This window comes from Dama dama, chromosome 18 (genome assembly GCF_033118175.1).
Source record: "Dama dama isolate Ldn47 chromosome 18, ASM3311817v1, whole genome shotgun sequence".
NCBI classification, from domain to species: Eukaryota; Metazoa; Chordata; class Mammalia; order Artiodactyla; family Cervidae; genus Dama; species Dama dama.
In genome coordinates, this window is record NC_083698.1 from 41,606,855 (window position 1) to 41,630,246 (window position 23,392).

The 23,392-nt window shown below is 40.1% G+C and overlaps 1 protein-coding gene across 1 annotated transcript in view; it reads left to right on the forward strand.

The window, feature by feature from the left end:
- GSAP (gamma-secretase activating protein) overlaps positions 1 to 23,392 on the forward strand; it is a 91,327-nt gene that overhangs the window by 65,247 nt on the left and 2,688 nt on the right. Inside the window, exons 20-30 of the mRNA XM_061165169.1 lie at positions 3,873 to 4,001; positions 5,053 to 5,111; positions 5,808 to 5,839; positions 7,580 to 7,641; positions 11,320 to 11,415; positions 13,899 to 13,969; positions 14,442 to 14,536; positions 20,183 to 20,302; positions 21,118 to 21,179; positions 22,719 to 22,820; positions 22,992 to 23,091. Coding sequence (XP_061021152.1) covers positions 3,873 to 4,001; positions 5,053 to 5,111; positions 5,808 to 5,839; positions 7,580 to 7,641; positions 11,320 to 11,415; positions 13,899 to 13,969; positions 14,442 to 14,536; positions 20,183 to 20,302; positions 21,118 to 21,179; positions 22,719 to 22,820; positions 22,992 to 23,091 — 928 coding nt within the window. The remainder of the gene's footprint in view (positions 1 to 3,872; positions 4,002 to 5,052; positions 5,112 to 5,807; positions 5,840 to 7,579; positions 7,642 to 11,319; positions 11,416 to 13,898; positions 13,970 to 14,441; positions 14,537 to 20,182; positions 20,303 to 21,117; positions 21,180 to 22,718; positions 22,821 to 22,991; positions 23,092 to 23,392) is intronic.

The window sequence follows — 23,392 nt, forward strand, 5'->3', positions numbered from 1 at the left end:
CTGCTTAGAGCATCTTGGCTCAGTATGGTACCTTGCCGGCTTTGTGGACACATAGACGTTTCTATTTTATTCTGTTTGTACAGGAGGTAGTGGGCCACTGTGTTTCTCTGGGCTGCAAGTAAAAGCTGATGCTGAGATAGTATCCACTGAAGAGCCAGGTTTGATGCTTTACCTCTGCTAATTGAGCCCTGGCATGAAGGGTAAAGTTGGCTTCCTCTTCTGTAAAAGAAAATGCTGGTTAATCAGCAGATGTAGGATCAGAGCCAGAGGGCCTTCAAGAAATGAGAGGCAGATGTTTTTTTCCTGGCAGTAATTTGCAGATGAGCCAATAAGTACCACAGTATTGTTTTGTTTGTTTTTTTTTTCCTTTCTTGGTACTTCTTTTTTAAAGAGGAAAAAAATCAAATTTATTTCCCACATAAATGGGAAACAGTCTTTTAATATAACCCTTTAGTCCTTTTGTTCAATTAATATTAGTTGTGGTGGACTACATTTGGTAGTTATTCCATGTCATCCTAAAAGTCAAATTAAGATTATTTCTCAAGAAGAGACTTAAAATAATTTTCCTTCCTTTAAAATCAAAATGTAAAACTGTCTCTTGTATAGGGAAATGCTCCTGGGTCATTCCTTGAGGATCTGATGGACTCTAACGCCAGAGTCTCCCAGAAGTAGCTAAACTCATGGGTATTTTCTTATAAAGCATTTTTGTGTATTTGAAATCATTATAAACTCTTTTCAAGAAGCTGGCAATGTGCTTCTTAAATTGTTGTGGCTTTTCCTTTCCTGTTGTCCCTGATGAATATGGTGCTTAGTACTCAGCTAGTTCCACAAATGCTGACAAAGGGGAGTGTCTTTCCGTGCTCCCAGGTTGGCTGGTAGGGTGTGATTGTGTAGCTCCCACGTCCTCTTCCCCCCATACTATGTAACAACAGCTAACATTTTACCTTGGTGCTTCTTTTACTCTCTGGGTCAAGGAATGTGCTGGTGTTACTTTGGCATTTGAAGATTCATTGAAAGTTAGATTGAACCTGCTCTCTAACCCTATCTCCTATTATGTCACAACACAATTGCAAGTCTGCAAGGAGGTGGTTCTTCATCAGCCTTTAAGCCAGAGATGTAGATGAAAACCTTTGAGAGTGGGTAAGAGACTGACATGACCTGGATGTGCTCAAGCATGTTCTCAGCCCAGGCTGAACAGTAGACTTGCCTGGGGAATGTCTAAAACTCACGAGGCCCAGGTCACAGCCCACAACAGTAGGAGCCTAGGGAATGGGACCCAGGTGGATACTGAGGTTGGCAGTCATAACCTAGGGGTAGATATCTTCACTGCAGAGATTGAAGTGCCGTGAGTTGTTTTCTCTACTTTTTCTAAAGCTCTGTCTATGGTCTGAATCTTTGCTCATTTCCTAGGAGCTGCACGTGGAACATCCTGTCTTCACCCTTCACTTATATATCCATTTTCATCTTCTAGGTCTTATTTATTTCCCAGACTTCCAAATGGGCTTCCCTGGTAGCTCAGCTGGTAAAGAATTCACCAGTTCAGGAGACCCCAGTTTGATTCCTGGGTCGAGAAGATTCCCCTGGAGAAGGGATAGGTTACCCATTCCAGTATTCTTGGGCTTCCTTGCTGGCTCAGATGGTAAAGAGTCCGCCTACAATGTGGGGGACCTGGGTTCGATACTGGGTTGAGAAGATCCCCTGAAGGAGGAAATGGCAATCCACTCCAGTATTCTTTCCTGGAGAATCCCCATGGACAGAGGAGCCTGGTGGGGTACAGTCCTTGGAATCACAAAGAGTTGGATATGACTGAGTGACTAAGCACAGACTTCCAAATAGACCTCCCAATTTATAATGATCTTTGTGAATTTTCATAGCTTAAAAAATCGCATCACTTACCTTGTAGATACCAAGTACTGACATATGCCATTGACTGTACTCTCTCAATATCTATATCATAACATCCAGCCCAGTGACCTCCTTCAATGACCTACACATGTTAAATAGACCTACAAATATTAAAATATTTCTGGGGCTTTTGGCTGTCCTTATTTAAATGTAAGTTATTGTTTTAAAACTTAGATAATGTTTCCTTCGACCTCAGTAGTTTTAAACTATTTTAAGCTATGGATTCCTTTGAAACTCTGATATAAACTATAGACCTTCATCCCAGAAAAGTGCTCATAAGAACACATACTCTGTTTTACTTACAATCAATAGACTCAGGACCGCCTCTGAAGCATGTCCTTGGACTTGCTTGTTTTATCTGCTTATTCTCAACTAAGACAAGGTTATGAGGAAAGGGACTTTTTTAATGGGGCGAGGGTGAGAGGAGGGTAGTTTGGGAGAGATCTTTTCTTTGGAGCCGCAGTGTTTGTGTGAAAATAGAGTCTTCTGACAGAAGGACGCCTTTGGCCTGAGGGGAAGAAGGTCTTGCATAGATAGGACACCATCATTCCTTCCTCCCCTGTCTCAGCCTGGGCAAGGTTGGATGGACCGTGCAAAGCGGGCAGAACTAATTGCATAACTGACCACTAGATGTCACCACAACACCAGTTAATTTGCTGGCTTCGGGCACTAGTTGTCTAAACTCAGATGTAGAATAGCTGCAGCAAGAAAAGCTGCAGTGACTTCCTGTCAGGGTCCTAATTCTGTCAGTTGTCTACAGGGTTTGCTTTCATTATTGTTCTTTCAATATAAGGGAGACAAAATGGTAGACAAAGATATACTCACTATCAATGTATGGAGAAGGAAAGAAAAGATAAGAGAGATAGGTCAGGTGGAGAGTGGGACCTGACTCCAGGTTTCCGATTTCCTCTTGAAATAACAATTTCTTGGAAATAGCTCTTCCTGTCTCTGTGAAAATGGGTGTTAGCTGGACAGGCCTTTCAAGCTTCTAAAATAGCAAGTTTGTTTTGTTATGTAACTCACTTTCCTAATACCGGTATCCATTTTAAGCCACTTGTGACTGTGCTTTCAATAAGAATTTGGGTGATGTGCTATTACTTAACAAAGGGCATTTTTCTTGATGGGGCATTTTTTTTAAGTTCACTTTTTTTTCCCCTTGTAATACAGCCTAGTCTGTATTACACCGTAGGCATTAAGCTCACTTTGTTTCCTGGCCACACATTGTACCCTTGATCCCAGTCAAATCTTTTATAAATGCATATATTTTGGCAAGATGATAGATATCATGAATCTGTCTTCATTAATTTGCAAAAACAATTTTTTGTCAAGATATCCTTTAACATTAAAAATGTATTACTATAGCATTTTATTTTAAAATGAACATAGTGAATATTTTTTGCTTTGGGCTAGTACAGTGATATCAATATGTCAAAAACCTAGAGGGGATGGGTGCCAGCTAATTCCATTTTGAAGTAGTTGACAACTGAGTGTGAAAGTTCACCTTTCTGATTCTTGAGTTTTGAAAAATACCCTTTGGAAGTAAATAAACTTAACTGGAAAGTAAACCTATGCTTCCATGTGCTCTAAATCTTGTGACCATTCTGTCACTGAACATGACATTGTTGATATAACCTGAGTCAGAATGGGTTTCTGGGGAAGAAATGACTTGATGTGTTCAAAGCAGACTTCCCTGCTTGGCCCTCACTCAGGGGGAGTCATACTGGCTTAGGGAAGTGAGCAGCTCTCTCTCTGTATAAAAGGGGCTTGAAAAGAAAGGGAGGGAGGCAAGCCTCTTTGAGTCTGTTTTAGAATTCCTGTCAGGACAAGACTGTCATCCCTTGTGCGAAGTATCCGCTCAGAAATGCTGCCTCATGAGAGCTTTGTAGCAAGGCCTGCCCGGGCTGTGCCGTGTAGTTCAGGCCCCAGGACCTGCTTCTCGAGCCCGCTGATGTTTTTGTCTCTTACAGGTGCATAGCTTTAAGGGCTACTGGGAAAAACTGAACTCCAACCTGGAATATGTTAAGTACTCCAAGCCACACTTATACTATAACAACAGCGTGGTCAGGAGAGAGTGGCACAACCTGATCTCAGAAGAGGTAAGTGTGGGTTCCTGAAAGGAGAGCAAGAAGCCCAGCAGGTTAGGTTAGGTGAGGCCCTGAGGTCATAAAGCTGGCTGAGGTCCAGCACTCTCCACTGTTGCCAAGCACTGTTCATTAGTGCTGCTGATCCCCAGCAGGCAGACCAAGGTGCTTCTGCGATTTCTTTCTCTTCAAGAGGAAATTAAAGTTGCAAAGAGGTTAAGGGACACACACAACAAGGGATTCACATTCGAATCTCAGATGTGTTCTTGCATTACTTACATAGTTAAAAAGTGATTTTAAAAAATCTATATGTTCCCAAATTTGTGGTTGCTAGGAGTTAGGGAGGGCTTCCCTGATGGCTTAGTGGTAAATAATCCACCTGCCAGTGCAGGAGACGTGGGTTTGATCCCTTGATGGGGAAGATCCCCTGGAGGAGGAAATGGCAACCCACTCCAGTATTCTTGCCTGCGAAATCCCATAGACAAAGGAGCGTGGCTGGCTACAGTCCATACAGTGGCAAAGAGTTGGACATGAGTGATCAACTGAGCATGGACAGACGGGTTAGGAATGGTCGAAAGCAAAAGAGTGAATATGACCCCTATAAAGGGGTAACACAAAGGGAGATCTTGTGGGTGATGGAGCAGTTCTGTATGTGGATGATGGTTGTACATTGTCATATGTGAATCTATACATGTGATAAAATGACAGAACTGTATGCTCACTGATTTGGGTATTGTACTATTGTTGTTTATATAAGATATGAACACTGGGAGAGACTGGGTGATGAGTATGTGAGCTCTCTCTGCAGCATTGTTGGATATAGCTGTAGTGTTATTGTATTGATATATAAAATATAGTTGGACTTGCAGCTCCTTGAGAACTTGTAATAGTTTCAGAATAAAAGTTTTTAAGCCAATTTTTTTAAGAATCTAGGTGTTATGATTACCTTGAAACAAAATCTCCTTTTTTTCTGAACTCTTAACTATATTGTATTATGACCTTAATGTGAAAAATGTCACCCACAAAACCTTCACCTTCCACACCTCTGATGTATCTTCACTCCTAGAAAACAGGAAAAAGAAGGTCTACGGTGTATGTGAGAAATATTCTTGATAATGCAATAAAGTAAGTAAAATGAAGGATTATTATAGCTATAAGATGGCTATCTTTTGTAATTACTTTGCTGGCTGCCTTTCAGGGAAGTAGCTTATTACTTTTGTTGTATTCTCAATGAGATGATGCCGTCAGCAGCCACCCAAGCCCTGTTTTGGAGATTGGAGCTAGAGTTTCTTGTGGGAAAAGTTTATATGTTAAACCTTTTAGATTTGCATCCTGGGGATGGATGACTCAGAAGGAATAAGTGGTAATGAAAGCTCTTGTTAATAGAGCACTTTAGAGGGGTACAAGTAGTGGGTTGATTTTAAATAAGAGTCATTCGGCTGGTGAACCTGCTCTTATTTTGAAAGCATGTTTTCTGAGTAGATGAGTCATCTCAGAGTGCTACAAGCATAGGCCCCATTCCAACCCCTGTTCTATTTTCTGTTCCCATTATTTCCAATAACTGAGAGCTGCAATTGTTCTAAATTACCATCATTGTTTGCACTAAAGAGTTTTGAGATTTTATAATTGCTTAATGTGGCTTTTGCCAAGTTGATTAAAGTTTTTGAGGTTTTCAGCAGCCTGAGAACAGTTTCTGCAGTGGTTTTATGGGTTTTTAAATGACAATATCTTTGTATGGTATTGTGGGTTTTTTTTTGTTTTGTTTTGTTTTTTTTAATTAATGTTTCCTGTGTGAATAACATTGGCTAATTTTTCTTGTAGGGTGATTTCTAACCTAGAAGCAAAGAATTTGGGTAAGAAAAGACCTGTAATAAAGCCTTCTGGATTTCAGTCAGTTGTTTGTTTGTAACACCATTCTTCCTCCCACTGTGGGTTGGCAGGGAAATCACTTCCACTAGCTCAGTGAAGGCAACACCCTTTACTATCTTCCTGTCAGAGTGGCTCCCAGTTTCTTCCATGTCTCTCTTGGCACCAGGTCCCTCGGGAACAGATGCTGAATGTGCTTTTGCTGGAGGACTCCCTGACTGTAGGTTTTCCTCCTGTTTCCCTGTAGAACTGATCTAATTAACATGCTCACTGGCTGTACTTGCAGGGTGTATTTCCCTTGGCTTAGAGCTATTCTCTCTCCAGCTATCTATCTGTGAGACTCTTTCACACCTCTTAAAGGTCAGCCTCGCTTTTTTTTTTAAGCTGTTATTTTTATGTTTTTTTATGGGCTTGGATGTTTAGGTATATGCTGGGTGACCCTAGTGGAAATTATTTTATACAGTGCTTTGCTGCACATCCTGCAGCTGTGCACACAGCCCACGTGAGCTGTGAAGTCACTGAGCAGCCCCGGGGGAGCAGGTCGCCCGGCCTGAAGCCAGGGCTCTGCCACCAGTCCCAGGCAGGGGCAGTCAGCCAGGGGTGAGAGCATGCTTGCAGGCTCCCCTTCTTGCGTCACTCGGGGGTTTGTAGTATGGGAAGTGTGACTGGTCTGGCTGAGGTTCCTGTGTCCTCTGCTCCCACGTCTGGTTAGAGCTCCTTCTGCTCCCGGACGTCAGGGCCGTTTGCATCTGTTACTAGTCATTCTCTCTTGATGCACTTTAGGGAACTCGCTGCTTCCTCTCACAAATTCTTTGTGCTGGTTTCCTAGGAAGAAAGTCACTGTCAGAAGTGAACATTCTTTGTGAAATGCGGAACAACCATGAAAACTGCTGGGCTCTAGTTTTGAATTTTTCATCATGAAGGTTGTGTAGGATCTAGTTAGGATTTATTCCAAGGGGTCAAGAAGCATCTGTGCCCTCCTGAAAGGAGTCCTCAGCTCCCTGACCAGGGCAGTTCTACCTCTTGACCGGCACTGTGACCCAGGTTCTGGCAGAGGAAGATGGGGCACGAAGATGCTCTAGGAGATCTTCCTAGAGACAGTGTTGGCCTGCCCCTCCAGTCTTGCTGGCACAGTGCAAATCATGGTGGAGAAAGTGCCATTTGGTTTAACCTTACACACCACTTTTCCATCTCAGTCTAACTACATTTTCAGTCCAATAACTTGTGCCAGTTATTATTTGCCACAGTAACTGACTGCGGTGACTGGTCCCCTCACCTCAGTAACTATAAACTACAAGTTGGAGTCAGGAAGAAGGGAGTCACGTGATCCTTCCACTCAGTCCCCATTCCTGGGTTTGCCACTCCTTAGGTTTAAGAGAGGACCTGAGTTGTTTGGTCTCCTGTGAAGCAGAGGATCTCAGTGACGAGCCTCCACATTGAAGAGAAATTGAAGCCAGAGGGTATTAGTGTTGGGAATGTGTTCCTCGTGTTCCCTCTCTCTTTCACAGTCTGTGCCTCACTCTGGTTCACAGCGCTCCCTGCATATCACCTGAGTGATAAGTTGCAGCGTGTAGGACAAGGTCACACTGAATGAAAAGTTTTCATCCCATCAGGAAAGTGTTATATTTTCCCAGTGACTCAGAGAAGGGAAGCCCAGACTGAGGCCTCTTCCTTCTGGTCATTTCCTAAAAACCACCCTGCTTGACTATCGCTCTTTTTAATTTCAGAGCCAAGATTAACACCCCTCTTCCAGGAGGAAGACAACCACCAGCAGCTGCTTATCGGGCTGGTAAGTGGGACATTTGGTGCTGGCAAACAGTGAGCTCCAAGGAAAGGGGAAAGGGCTAGATTGTATTTCTCATTCTGTCAACACATGGTTGTTGCCATCCACTCACTGTAGGCCCTGCGTGTTCACTGGTAAGGAACACATATATAATTTCTGCCCTCTTGGAATTTGTAGTCTTGTAAGAGAAACACAAATTAATCAGTCACCCCAATAAATGTATAATTATAAAGCATCATAAAGAAATGTATAGCACTGAGAGTATTTAAAACAGGAAAGACCAGCATCTCTGTGGCTTTTGTATTTGGTTTTAAAATACAAAGGAATAAAGTATTCTTTCTCAAGAGATCTTACTGCTAGGAAGACCAAAGATGTAAATCAAAATAAATTAATTGAAAAGAATTGGCAAATTCATCCAAAATCTTAAAAAACAAACAAACAAACAACTAGTTAAACATCTAAATCTGAAAAACATCTTTAACTGAAAAACTAGTTTTAAAAAAATTTAATAAAATATTTTTAATGCTGTGCAGGCTTAGAATGGGATAATCTATTACCTTAGATAAGGCTAGTTTAAAAATATGAGAAAAATATGTGTAAATACATAGCCATACACTTAAAAATTCTAGTTAAACAATGTTTCCTTAGCAAATAGAAATTACAAACTTGAGCCAAGAAGAAATAGAAAACCTGAAAGTATAATAACCATAAAATAATTTGGAAAAAATGTCAAAGATTATCTCTAAAAAAAGCCCCAAGTTATCTAATGAGTTAGTTCTTTCAAACTTTTAAAGACCAGATTATTCTCATATTATGTAAAGTATTTTTGAAGAAAGATGGGAAACTTTTTACTCACTTTAAAAAGCATAATCTTTAAACCAGAATCCAGCAATGACCACTTTTACTTGTGAATATAGATACCACAAGCTTAATTAAAATACTTTCCAATACTCTGTTTGAAAATACAACTTGGCCACATGGGCTTATTTCCAGGAAGGCTTAATATTAGAAAATATATTAATGTAGTTCATCATATCACTGAGTGAGTCCAAGAGGCAAAAATGACTCTATGGGTGCTAAAAGTTGATGAAAGTATAATTCCACTCTTGGAATTTTAAACAAAGTATAGTCTAATATTAGTAGCCAACATCCTTCTTAATCTCACTTGGAGGCATTGGTATTAAAATCAGAAAGAAGCTAAGTATACTTGCTATTTTCACTAAAACTTTACATTATTCTAAAAATTCTAGCCAATGAAAGAAGAAACAAGAGTAAAAGAATATGGTATAATTGTCTAATACAACAACAAAATAATCAACTGGGAAAATGGAAAATAAAATTTTTAAAATAAAGAATAAAAATAATAATGTAAGTTAGTAAGCTGACAATGCTATATTTATTTTCATTTTATTAGAATTAACTAGTTAGAAAAGATAACGAAAAACAGTATATAATTTCCAAATCCTTAGCATCTAGCTTTAATGAAATTACAAACAAAAAGTCAATGAAATTTCTCTGACAATTGACTAAGTGACTCACTTAACAAAATAAGGAAGAATGGGACTGACATTACGAGATATCTAAATGTGCTTCTGATCTACAATAATTGGAAAAATATGTCACTAACACAAAGATAGGAAATTCTAATTTAATTTTGAATATTTGGTGAATGATAAATGAAATATTTGAAAATCAATGTGAAAAGAAATAATTTTTAGTCAGTTGATGAATCAGTGGTTGACTATTTTGAAAAGTCAATTAAATTGGATTTTTCCCACCCCAAATACCACTTTATACCATAGAAATATCAGATTAAGGAATTTAATATAAAAATTAGTATAATGTATTAACTGTGAAATAATTTGAATAAAATAAGTGGATAACTAAATAATACTGAGAAAGCTTTTCAAGTGTATTATTGAATGTAAGCATATTGGTGAAGCTTGATTGAAATCTTGAAACAGAACAACAAAAAGGCAAGCAATAATATTTAGAAAAAAACATTTGCCACATAATGTGATAAAAGGATAACATTTGGCATATAAATAAAGCTTATAAATCAGTAAGAGAACAATATACCAGAAGGGAAATGGATAAAAACTGTTACCAATGAATTTTCAAAAGTTAATTTAGGCTGAAAATATCTTGAGTTGGGGCAGAGAAAGAAAAACAATACTTAACATTGCGGTAACCAAATGACAAACAGAATAAGTATTTTTTTGTTTGTTTTTGCCTTTCAAATTGACAACAATTAAAAATTATATTAGGAAGGGTCAGAGTATGGGGAATTTGACAGTCACATGCAATGGAATTTGAAATCAGTAGAAGGCATTTCAGCAGTGTCTCTGTAAGTCTAAGTATAGGACCCAAGAAATTCCATTTCTAGGAATTTAGCCTGACAAAATAATCAAGGATATGATAAACAACCCTTGTATACAGAGTTTTTGGGTAGTATTATTAATAGTAATAAATATTCCACATGTATAAGAAGGGAATAAATAGTTCAATTATAGTACTTTTTTATAAAATTGGTTACTGTACAACTATTACAACTAGTGTGATAAAGAATATTTGATGATAAACTATTAAATAAAAAAGCAGATTGTAAAATATTAGAATGACTATACACCCTGGAAAAAAGGAAAGTAAAAAACCGAAATGTTAAAGTAAATGGTAGGATTATGAGCAATGTAAATTTTCATTTATATGATTATTATGGAAAAATTAAACTGACAAGAATATGCATCATATCTTATGCAGAAAAAAAATAATGTTTTTTTTAAAAAGCTTAATCATTTAATACATGCAGGAGACCGAAATAATATACCACTCTGTCTTGGCCCAGGATGCCATGGGCTTAGTTTTGCCCTGGGTGTCTGTTGTAAATTTGCTTAGATACTAAGAGAAGATACCTACATATGTGTGGTGTGTGTTGTCAGTTGTACAATTCCCATGGTGTTTACTGGTGCAAAGATTTCTTTAGCCAAGAGGGTCTGTTGCTGAGCAAGGCGTTTAGACAAAAGAGACAAGAAAAGGAAGAAGAGAAGAGAAAAACAAAAAGCTGGGAACGCCACACTAATTGGGGAGCCCCAGGGATGGTCATAACAGTGCGGCTATAGAAATAAGCCAATTTGGAGGCACTAGAATAAATATTTCCATACCTTTGCATGTCAGGGAACTCCGTGGAATTGTTTTAGCCAGTGCGCAGAGGGAGGTGTCTGGGGCATTTCCTTTTTATTCCAGCCTCTGTCCTTCCAAACATCCAAACCCTGTTCCTTCCCATTAGCATAGACTTTCTATGTTTAGAGTTGCTCCTGTTAGTTCTCCAGAGCCAGAACAGTAGACTTCAATCCTTTGGTAGATCCCAAAGTTTTTGACTACTGAGCCTAGTGATTTCCACTGGCTAACTTCCACTGGCTACTTTGGAGAATTCTTAACAGGACTGGCAGCCTGACTCTCAGCTGCTCACTGGGCTTTGGGTGTGTCATAAATCATTCCTCTTGAGGAAAATGGTAGTGCCGCCTGATTTATGCCCATCAAAGGAACATCGTGGGTTATACATTTCTGCTAGTGGGATCTTCAGGTCCAATATTTTTCATATTGATAGGGAATATTAATAAATGAATTCAAACCAGTTGCAGGTGTGAGTGGGTAGGTTGTGACTTATCTACATTCTGTTTTCAGATGGTGTCTGAACTAAGAGACCATCTTTTGAGACATCTACAGGGTGTAGAAAAGAAAAAAATTGAACAGATGGTTCTGGACTACGTTTCAAAACTGGTTGGTTTTGCTTTATCTTCTCTACCCTTGCACCCTTCCCCCAACCCATCTCCTTGGTCCCCTGGTGTGTAGTTTCCAGTATGTAGTTCAGTATGTTTTTCATATTAGAATTTTGGATCTCTCCTGTCCTCAAACCTGTATATATGATGCTGTAGATTGAAGAAGGGAAAAAGAACCAAAAAACAAGGAGAACATGGCCTTGGAAGTGGTTTATTTTTCCCTTCCAGTAGTGCTTATTATATGCTTATGCAACAGTGCATATATATGTTTACATATGCATGGAACAGTGACGAATTCAGCATGGGCGCCAAATGTTCGTGTCATCTTGGCATTTTCCAGCTCCTTATTAAACTGTAAGTAGTAATTTATGTACATGGAGGTTTATGCAAACGTGAGAGAACTTGAACTTCAATTCTTAATTAGCTCCAGCGGCCTAATTAGGCGAGATTCCAGCTCAGTTATATAAATACTACCACATTAGAATCTGTAGGTGAGATTGGCAGCTCATTCACCAGGTAGCCATTCATTGAAATTGTGTGATCGAACTTAGTAACACTGGTCCTTGTATAAACGGAAGTGATGAGGCTGGATTGAAATCTGAACCTGTCTTGCTATCTTTCAAAATGCATATGGAACTGAGGCCTGCCCCTACTTAGAATCTAAGAATAATATGATAGATAAAATTTTTTTAAGTATTTAAATATAAAGAAAGAGAAAAAAAACTTCAGTACTCCATTTCTCTAGTTTGGATAGGACTAGTGTATAAATGTGAGCAAATATTTTTGTATTGAACTCCAGAAGATTCAATTTATTGGATATGTCTCTGATTTAATTTCATGTTCAATTTTTATAGTTTTTCCCTTTTATTGCAGTCACTAGTATCTGTTTTTAAATGATATATTTTAATTTCTACAGCAAAGTTTGACTTTTATAGGCATTTGCATATACTAATGTGTACAGGCAGGGCATTGGCACTTTCTTAAATAATAATTCTTTACTCTAGAAAAGGAACTCACTTTACAAATGTGTTACTGGTCTTTCTTAGTGTTGATACTGACTTGATTTCATTGTCCTTTTAAAAAAATTTTTTTTTGTTTATTTATTTTTATTGTGCTGGGTCTTCATTGATGTGCAAGCTTTTCTCTAATTGTGGGGAGTGGGGGCTACCTTTTGTTGCAGTGTATAAACTTCTCATTGCAGTAGCTTCTTGTTGCAGAACGCAGGCTCAAGGGTGCATGGGCTTCAGTAGTTACAGTGCAACAGTTGCTATCCCCAAGCCTAGAGCACAGGCTCAATAGCTGTGGCCGGCGGGTTTAGTTGCTGTGCAGCATATGGGATCCTCCTGGACCAGCGATCGAACCTGTGTCTTCAGCACTGGCAGCAGATTCTTTACCATTGAGCCACCAGGGAAGCCCCCTTCTTTGTCCATTCATAATGCACAGTTATTTATCATATCATGTATCATCTTTCTTTCTGTTGACTTTAAGCATCCTCTTCCAGAGTGTTGAGTGTTGGGGTTTTTCTTCAAGCATCAGTCTTCCCTTTATTTCATCATATTAAAAAAAAAAAAAAAAATCCATGTGACACTAGTTTGTGCTAACAGCTCCTAGAACCAATAGGACCAGAAATGGTAGCAATGTAGTCTCAGAAAACTGAGACCTGGTGCCCCTTGCCTTTCCAACCCAGCAGTCACTGACTGATACCAAAGCTGCTTGCCCTGCCCAGAAGCAAACATCTCCGTCTCCCAGTTCCTCCTAGGAGGGTGACTGGACAGCCTTTAAAAATAAATCCTGGAAAGTTGCTGCAGAACCTGATTATATTGCTTGTGTGTTATCTTACATGATTTCAGCCAGAGAGAAACTGGGAATCCATATCATTGAGAATAAATAGTGTCTGTTGTGCTCGTATGGAAACTTCCTAATTTTGCTCCCTGTCCTTTGCCTACATGTGCAGTGCATGGATTTGTGGTCCTGATAACAATTCCTTGAACACTGTCCTATTGCTGACAAGCTAGTAAAATGTAGAACTTGACTTGAAACTAGTTTTACTTCACAATCCATGCTCTGGACCTCCATTCTGTTCAAAATTGCCTTTCCTCTGTCAGCTGTCTACCGTGTCACCCTTGCCACATAACAGGCCTAAGGCAAAACCCTGTTGCGCTTGACCTTCACTGGTGGACAAAGGCCTGTGATTGAGGGCCTGTGCTGTGAGCGGTGGGGCCGGTTAGCGGTGGGGAAGCCCAGCTGGGACACTACCCATGATGACAGTGGATGCTCTGTTAGATGTGGCTGCACATTTTCAGTCTTTCCATTTTGAATTCCAGTGCTTCAGAATTGACTTCTGAAAGGCTGGTTCTATGTCCAGACATGGCCTGAATGCCAGCTACCCTGAATGTGCCCGTCAGAGCTTTGGGAGCAGAGCTGTAGGGGCTCCTGAGGGGAAAGGGTGTGAACGGAGGTTAACAGACTCTCTTTACCCTCTAGCTGGATCTCATTTGCCAAATACTGGAAGCCAGTTGGAGGAAACATAATCTTCATCCCTGGACTCTCCACTTGTACGCAAGTATTTCTTGCTCTGTTTTATTATGGTGTACAAAATGCCAAACAACTCTGCTGCTGGTATTAGCAAAGCCTTGATTAAACTTAGTAGATGAAAGTAACTTTCACCAGTTCTCACACCATCCATCCTGGTTCTGAACTCAACATTTAAAGTTATGCCCCTGCTGCTTCACCCGTCCTCTTTCTTTGGCATATACTTGGTGAGGAGGGAGGGGCACATAAACTCAGTACTGCCCAAAAGGGGAATTTGAGTTAACACAATTGGTCATTTATGTGCCTACTGTCTCGTTAGATTCTAGGCATTGCAACGATGGTCATCATATCTGTGAAGCTTTCCATAGGGTATTGCTTTTCATGGATAGCATGAATTTCATCTGGATGTGGCACTCAGAGCCACTGCTTATGTGCAAATGGGGTTTTGGAAATGAGCTGCTTGGCTGAATTGCTGCTTTGTTCTTTGACCTGCAGCAATAGACAGGCGAGTGCTGCTGAATTTGCAGTCTTTCACATCATGACCAGGATTTTGGAAGCTACTAACACTTTGTTTTTACCCCTGCCTCCTGGTAAGTCTTGGCTTTTTGTTGTTGTTGTAATTGTTATAAATTTGTTCTTTCTTCTGGACTTTGGCACATTATGAGTTTAAGAATGAGACCTCCTGAGTCTGAGAAATTTTTGGTCTCATGTCACTGTAAGAGATGGGTCTGAGATTGGTCTCTACTGACTACATCTCCTCTGATTTTTTAAAAAAATATTTACTTATTTATTTATTTGGCTGCACCAAGTCTTAGTTGTAACACATGCGATCTTTAGTTGCAGCACACCCGATCTTTAGTTGCAGCATTTGGGATCCAGTTCCCTGACCGGGGATAGAACTCAGGCCCCCTGTATTGGGAGTACACAGAGTCCTAGCCACTGGACCACAAGAGAAGTCCACCTTGTATATTTTAAAGAGCAGATTGAAGAAGGCCAAGAGAATAGCCAAGCCTAACTTCTATGGAAACTTGCTGGTGCATGCTTTCTCAGTAGATGTGGGAAGCTTATTCCTTTCTGGAAATATGAAGTACTGGGCAGGGGAAACGGGAGAAGTCTTTTAGGAGAAGTCTTGAAGTGGTGTAATCCATCTCCTCTTTCCTGGGGGAGAATTTATGGCCTCCTGTTCCCTCTCCTTGAGTGTCGGTAACTATTACCTGTATTCAAGACCCTATGGACGAGAGAGCTGTGGTTACCCAGAAACTCTCCTCTGATTATTAAACTGTACTGTAGCTTGTCACCAACTTTAGGGGGCCAAATCTGGTCCCCTTGCAACTGTCTAGGATATTTTGAACCAGTGGAAAACTTTCGTTGATGTCTCCAGGCCTCGTTTATCTGATCAGGAAAGTTAACATTCAGAAGGAAGTGGACCTGGCTGTGTTTCAAAAATTGAGTTGATTCTTATGTGTTCCTTGGAAACTGAAAACTTCCCTTGGGATTTTGAAACAGGGCCATATCAGGTCTCAAAACACTCTTGGCACGTGTGTCTGCAGTCACTTCATTTAATTGGTCATTTTTAAAAATTCAGTCAACAAACATTTGTTGAGCAATTACATGCCAGGTACTGGGCTGGTAATTAGAGCAGTTCCAAAAATTAACAAAAGTCTACTAGGGAAAATATGCATATTAATCATTATTCATTTTAAGAAACAAATAAGCTCCTGTTTGCTCTAAACTGCTTAACTTATGCTGAATATGTTTAAGTTCTGATGAATTTTAAGCTTATGGTAGCTGCTGCTGCTAAATTGCTTCATGTCTGACTCTGTGCAACTCCCTAGACGGCAGCCCACCAGGCTCTTATGGTAGCTATCACTATGTAATATATATTAGCCAATTTAATTTAATTTGTTCTTTCATATACATCTATCCATCCATCCCTCATTAATTTGCTCCTTTGCTCATTCATTTCCCACTGACATGTATATGGTACCCATTTTTGTGCCAGGTACTGTTTAAGTACTTTACATAAATTAGCACATTTAATTTTCATAATGATGCTAAGTGATAAGAGCTTAAATTGAACCACATTGAATTATTTCTATAAAATCAGCTTTTGACCAACAAAGATGGCACTTTCATATGGTTCCATTTAATATTATTCCCATTTTATAGATGGTGAAATTGAGGCACAGAAAGGAAGTAACTTGCCTAAAGTCACATAGCTATTAAGCAACAGAGCAGCACTCAAATCCAGGGAGTTTGGCTCTAAAATCTATGCTTCTAACTACTATTCTGTGCTGCCTCTTGCATTTTATGTTACAGTTGAATTAGTTGATTTTGAAACATTGGCTATTTATGGGTGCAGAAGATCCCCACAGCACATCTCAGCTTCTCGGCATTTGTGAAGTATCTGATACGGTCTGGAATCCATTATACTTTCTCTATCCATACACCTTATTTTACAAGATCTGCTTGCAGTGGAGGCACACAAGGTGTTTCTTGTGACTTTGTAGGGATCTGAAAGTGACGATTCATGAGAAGAATGGTAGGTTTTAAATGGAATATGAATTGTGAAGTACCCTCTAGAAAGAATGAAAGGATTTCATGAAAGTTATGTATGATTTTCTGGCTTAAATTCTTAAATGCTTGTCTTTAATACAATAGACCTGGTCGAGGAATTTTCACCATGGATATCTAAGCTCCTTTTATAAATAAATAAAACTGACTGGGGATAATATTCTATCTGGGAGATCATAAAAATCTACTTTCTATGGAACGTTGCATTTCTTCACAGAGATGGATAAAGACAGGAAACAGAAAAACATTACCTATAGTGACTGAGAATTATTATGAGTAAGACTTAAATGGCTGGTGTCCATGGATCAAGTAAGGAAGAACAGTTTCTCTTTCTCTTTTTTTCTGAAATGTTTCTCTAATATGAAGTGGCACTGGATTGTGTGTGTGTATAAATGCAGGTTATTTTTGTGTGTTCATATGTAAATGAGTTTGCTTTCCAGGCCCCCTGGACTAAGGAGAACTGTTTGAGTTACAAGTACAGGAACTTGTAACTGGAATTAGTTAAAGATAAAAAAGGGAATGGGGACCACAGAAGGGAAGTCATAGTTTAGAGCTGGAGCATTTACAATTTAAAAGGGCCCTGTGTTCCCCTTACTGCCTGGAGAAGCCCCAGAGTCCTAGAGGGTGAGTATTAGAGTTGGCTGGTGGAAGAAGTCTCTCTTTTGGAACTGATGCCTACTTCTGCCCAGTTTGCTCTGTTGCTTAAATCTGACATGCTGAGAGGAAGCCAAGAACAGGCTGTTGAATTTGGGACTGTGCCCTTGGGAAAGAGGATGAAAGGGAGTGAGGGATCTTTAGGACATGGATATGGGGCTAGAGAGGGATTTTGAATCCAGAGAACTATAAGATCAGTAGCCTATTATAAACTCCTTTTCAGAAATAATCTCATACCTTTTTTATTTTTATTTTTTTTATTTATTATTTTTTTTATTATTATTATTATTTTTTTTCCCAGTGGGTTTTGTCATACATTGATATGAATCAGCCATGGATTTACATGTATTCCCAATAATCTTGGGAAGGCTGTCCAAATCCATTTGAAAAATCTCATGTTGTTAATTAGCTAGTAGAATCTTTTTTTTTTTTTGAATCAGGGCATTTGGAAGATTCATCCCATTGTCATCCCCTTAACATTTGCTTGAGGGCAGAGTCTGAACTTTATCTGACCCTCAGTGTTGCCAGGACATGGGACTCAAGTCTCCCTCTGCTCATGATTCATGTGCTTGGAGAAAGAAGCTCTACGACCTCTCTGAATCCAAGTCCCAGCTGTCTTTGGCCATCATGTCTTTGTCATGTGTGCCTTGCAGGCTAGACAGTGAATCTTCGTCATCCCCCACCCACATCTAATCAGTTTCCAAGCCAGTTCACATCACATCGCCCCTCCAGTCCCTTCCCTCCCTGTCACTATCAGTGTCCGCGATCCCTCGTGCACAGGTTCATGCACTGGCCTCCCAGCAGGCCTTCATTCCTCTGATAGCAAACTGTCACTCCTGTCCGTTCTCTGCCTGCAGAGAGTGTGCTTAGTCTCCCAGTTTTGTCCAACTCTTTGTGACCCCATGGACTGTAGTCCACCAGGCTCCTCTGTCCATGGAATTTCCCAAGCAAGAATACTGGAGTGGGTTGACATTTCCTTCTCCAGGGGATCTTCCTGACCCACGGATGGAACCCGCATCTTCTGTGTCTCCTTCACTGCAGGCAGATTCTTTACCTGCTGAGCCATCAGGGAAGCCCATTCTTTGCCTGTTGTTATGTTAATATTTCGAAAGTAAAATTCAGAACCTCCAACCATCCTGCTCAAAAGCTTCCAGTGCCTCCCCTGCTAAGTCACTTCAGTTGTGTCTGACTCTGTGCAACCCCATCCCTGGGATTCTCCAGGCAAGAACACTGGAGTGGGTTGCCATTTCCTTCTCCAATGCATAAAAGTGAAAAGTGAAAGTGAAGTCGCTCAGTCATGTCTGACTCTTCGTGACCCCATGGACTGCAGCCTACCAGGCTCCTCTGTCCATGGGATTTTCCAGGCAAGAGTACTGGAGTGGGGTGCCATTACCTTCTCCAGAGTTTCCTAAATGATAGATTCCTTGCTGACACTCAGCATTCAAACCCTGACACCTACATTCAGAGCACCCTTTACTTTTCCTTTGTAGAAATGGTCATTTAAAAAGTGTATATTTATTTTGTGATTATTTTATTGTCAGTCTTCCCCTTAGACTGGAAAGTGGATGGGAGCAGCAGTCATGCCTGTTCTCATCACTGCCTTTGCCTGTTTGTTGAGTAAATTAACCTTCCCAGCCTTACCTCCCACCATTCCTCTTACACACCTGTTCTAACCCAAGTGGATTGTTTACTCTTTCCTGAATGTGCCACATGCTTTCTCACCTTTGAGCCTCTGTTCATATTATTTCATTAATACCAGTTATTGAAGCAAGGTAACATGGTTAAAAGCCTAGACTAAGATGCTACAGCCTGGGTTCAAATGTCAGCTCTGCCACTTCCTATCTGTATGATCCTGGAAAGGTTTCTTAGCTCCTGTGAATCTTGGTTTCCCAATTTATAAGATAAAGATTGAGTAGTACCCACCCCATGGTGTTATATGAGAGGCAAGTGAGCCTGTACATAGATGAAAGACCTCAGGACGTGTCTGGTATTAGTCACCGTGTTGTACCATGTGCCAGGCTCTTTATAGACCTAGCTCGAGTTCTCACAGCAGCCCTGCGGGAAAGGTGCTGGTGATTCTCCTTGAGGGATGAAGAGACCAGAAAAGCTTAGTTACCTGTACCTAGTAAGCAGCATAGCATGATTCTGGCCTCTGTTTACTCAGACCCACGTGGCTTTTGCTGCTTCTCTAGTCTGTACATTCTCTCACATCATTTCCACTCTCAGGAATGGCATCAACCCTTCAAAGCACCTCTCACCTGACATCCAAGAGGGCTTTTCTGGTTTTCTGTTCAGTCTGATATCTTCTTCTCCCATGGATGTTGTGTGTCTGGGTTAGTGTTAATAGTGGACTTACAGCTCTAGCTTTGTGAGAACTAGGGTAGTCCTGCTCATGAGACTTAGATTTGAGAGTGCCTTTTTACTGAATTCCTATAGATTTGCTATCTGACCATATCATTTTAGTTTTTCTTTTCTATGATTTAGTTCAAGTAGACCCCAAAAGCCTTTCTCCAGGGAATACCCAAAGATTAGTCATAAAAAGTGTTCCCTTCTGGTCCAAATATTTTCTCCTTGAACAAAATGGTCCCTGGCCATCAGCCTTTAGCCTGGGCATGTGGAGTTTGAAGTTCTTCTGCTAATTTTTCTATTTTGCAATTTTATTATAGAATTATAGACCTATTAAAAGTATAAAAAAGCTATATAAAAGAACTGTAAAAAAAAAAAAAAGTCCATTTTTATGCACTCCTCTTCTCTTTGGCCTAGGAAGGTGTACAAGGTGGAGGGAATACATGTTTATTGGAAACTTACTACATACCATACTTAGTTGTGATAATGCAAAGAAGGAACCTTGGACCTTATCTTCAAGGGTCTTCAAGAAGCATTTATTTGACTCTAGGCATCAAGCGGGGAGCTGAGTGCTTTATTGCCGTCACCAGATTCATTTCCTCTGGGAAGCTGGAGATGCTTGCTGACTGACTGTGTTTATCATCCTGGATCTCTCTTCCCAGGTTTTCACACTCTGCACATGATCCTTGGCGTCCGCTGTCTGCCTTTGCATAACCTGTTGCATTACATTGATCACGGAGTGTTACTTCTCACAGAAGCAGCTGTCACAAGGCTCATGAAAGGTAAGGCCTCTGAGTTTGCCTCATCCCAGCCCCAGCACCCCCAGGGCTGCCTCTGTGGGTGTGCGACTGTGTGGTCACTCCAGGTCCTGCCACACTCAGAAGGGCCCACACACAGTTTAATGTTCTGCCTTCAGTCTATAGCTGAAGGTGGGCTCCATGATTCCACAGCTGGGCCTACTGAGTATAGTTTGTTTCCCGTAACCATCCTTGGGCCTTTAGCCCTTCAAGGACTTCTCAATCCACATACAATCCTTTTCCGTACAGGAGAGTACTTGAGGATAGGAGACTGAAGGCTTGTTTCTCAAGAAAAATCTCATAAAATGGCTTGCTTTCCGCTGATTAACTCTGTCCTCTCAAATTAACACTTGGAATGCAAGGGAAAATGAGAGATACAGTACCTATAGGAATTTGAACTTGAAAAAAGGTCTGTAGTATAATGACTATTAAATTATTTGACTGTGGTATTTTATAGATGTTTTGCTAATATATATTGAAGTATTTGCCATTCCTCAAGGTGCATTCTGTTTTAAGTTAGCAAATTGCTTTTGTGACTGGCAGCCTGTTTCAGAACCCTGTTTCATGATATGTAGCAGTGGCTTCATTAAGAAATCCCTTTTTTATTCATAGAGACACAAACTAATGTTTTCATAGTGTTGTTAGGCTTATCTTGGAAAACAAGGTTGGGACATGTGTCATCAGGGTGAAGCACTGAAGTATTAGCTTGCTCAGATATTAAAACAGAGATTTCTGTTTTGTTTTGTTTTTTTCTTTTTGTTTTGTTTGATTTTGTTTGCCAATTTCTAACTTTCTCGTAGATCTGGACAATACAGAGAAAAATGAAAAACTAAAATTCAGCATCATTATGCGGCTTCCTCCGGTAAACCTGAAGTATACTTTATTTTCTAAGCCTTGGCATGTACCTTCTTCAATTTTTTCTTGCAAAAAGAGCATTTACTTGCTTTGGGTTGAAGTCAATTGAATTGTTTCACGCTTCAGCCTTTTCCAAGAAATCCCATCCATCCCCACCCTCTGTCTGCTGCCCCCGCTGGACCTACTGAGTACTTGCCCCTCTGGCTGTGTGTGTGCTTCTTGGCACAGACCACCTAGAACGTTTAACCATTTTCTCCTCTTAGGAAACCACAGTAATATTTACATCTGTGAGTCCAGGGGAGGCAGAGGGGAAACACATGCTTTTGGCATTTAAACTGATAAGAAATTTAAATACAGGTGAGGTCAGAAGGTTCTGGAACTGCATTTCCTCCCACTGTTGTTCCTGCCATGGCAGGAAAACATTCCCGGGTTGGAGGAAAGATGAGAAACATGAGCGAAAGGGTTAAACAGGCACTCCTTGTTTTTGTGGAGGATATTAGCTCTCTGAGTCAGAAATGCTGTGAAATTAAGAAATCCCACTGCAAGGTCTTCAGAGCCTCTGACTCTGTGGACTTCCTGGCCCTGAGAGCCTTGGCCAGCTCTGTGCTGTTTACATACCTTGAGCACTCACATCTCTAGCATGATCCTCTCACCAAGGGGTGTCTGGTGCCTTTCGGGACCTAATCATCTTGCTTTGTAACAGCGTCTCACCTTCACAGGCTTACCGAAGCAAAAGCAAGAATAGAAAACAAAGCATATTTCTCATGGCTAGATCTCTCTGGGGAGTATCTCTGAACATTTAGTTTGGTTTCTGAACATGTTTTTTTTTCCCCCTTATACTCTTAGGGAATTGAAATTTTTCGGCAAGACATTGGCAGAGTACATGCTTACAACCTTTAGCTTCATATCAAAATATCACTTAGGGTTGGCATGCACATACTCAGTTTTGAAGAGTAACAGATGAGCTCTATTTCAAAAAAAAAAAGAGTTTGGCAACATCAGTGCACAAATTGCTTTCCACAGAGTTGCATGTAAGGGAGTATTTATTCAAAATTCAGAAGCATACCTCATAGAAAATGGCCTTTCTCCAAGGTCATTAACCATAAAGATGACATCTTTTAGACTAACTAGCTGGAATACAGCTTGTAAAATTATGAGTAGATATAAGGTAAATTTACTTACTGCTGTGAGCTATAGCCTCCTCTCTATATTTTCCATATTTTTATTTTTTATTACTGACTTAAATTTTTTTATTGTGGAAGGTACAGAGGTTTCCTGCATGCCCCCTGTCACCACACATGCATGACTTCCTCCATTATCAACAGGCCCCATGAGAATGGTCCATCTTTTACAATGGATGAACCTACACTGACACATCATAATCATCGAAGTGCATAGATAACATTAGGGTTCATGCTTGGTGTTGGTCATTCTGTGAGTTTGGACAAATGTATAAAGAGATATATCTCTCATTGTAACATCATACAGAGTATTTTCACTGCCCTAAAAATCCTCCTCTACATATTTTTTTAATTTGCAAAAATAGCTTACAGGTCAGAAGATCTGTCGACTTTGGGATCATCCTGTTAGTTCTAATATTATTTCCCGGAACCATGTAAAGCGACTGCTTCAGAACTACAACAAACAGGTGAGTCTGTGTGGAGCAGAGCCCTGCTTTATGTTTTTTTGGAGCTGCTTTGTCCATTTTATGAATGGCCTTTCTTGGTGCTGAAGTATGGACAGTAATTTATAGTTCTTACCACTTTAAGTTTGTGCTTTTTTGGAGAATCAGCTGCCTTCACAGCCATTTCCCTTTCAGCCCTGGAGTTCTGTAATGGACAAGTCATCATTCAGTGTAGAATTTCTGCCTCTGAACTACTTCATTCACATCCTGACAGACATCGAGTCCTCCAATCCAGGTAAGTCACTCCTCTGTTTCTCAGAATTTGCCTGTTTTCCTTTGATGCATCCATCAGTCTCTGTTTACTTCTGTGTACCCTTTTCTTGCCAAAAGGTCCCTTACTGATAAGTAGGATCTTATTGCATTTGGTTTTAATTAGCAATATACAGTTTACTACCTCAATTACCAAGGGAATAACCACCTTTCAGGTTTTAAAAAAATTAAGAGTTATAACCCATTTGGTTGGTGTGAATGGCCTTTCTTGGTGCTGAAGATTAATAAATTTTAACAACACATTCTCAGAATAATATGTTTTACTA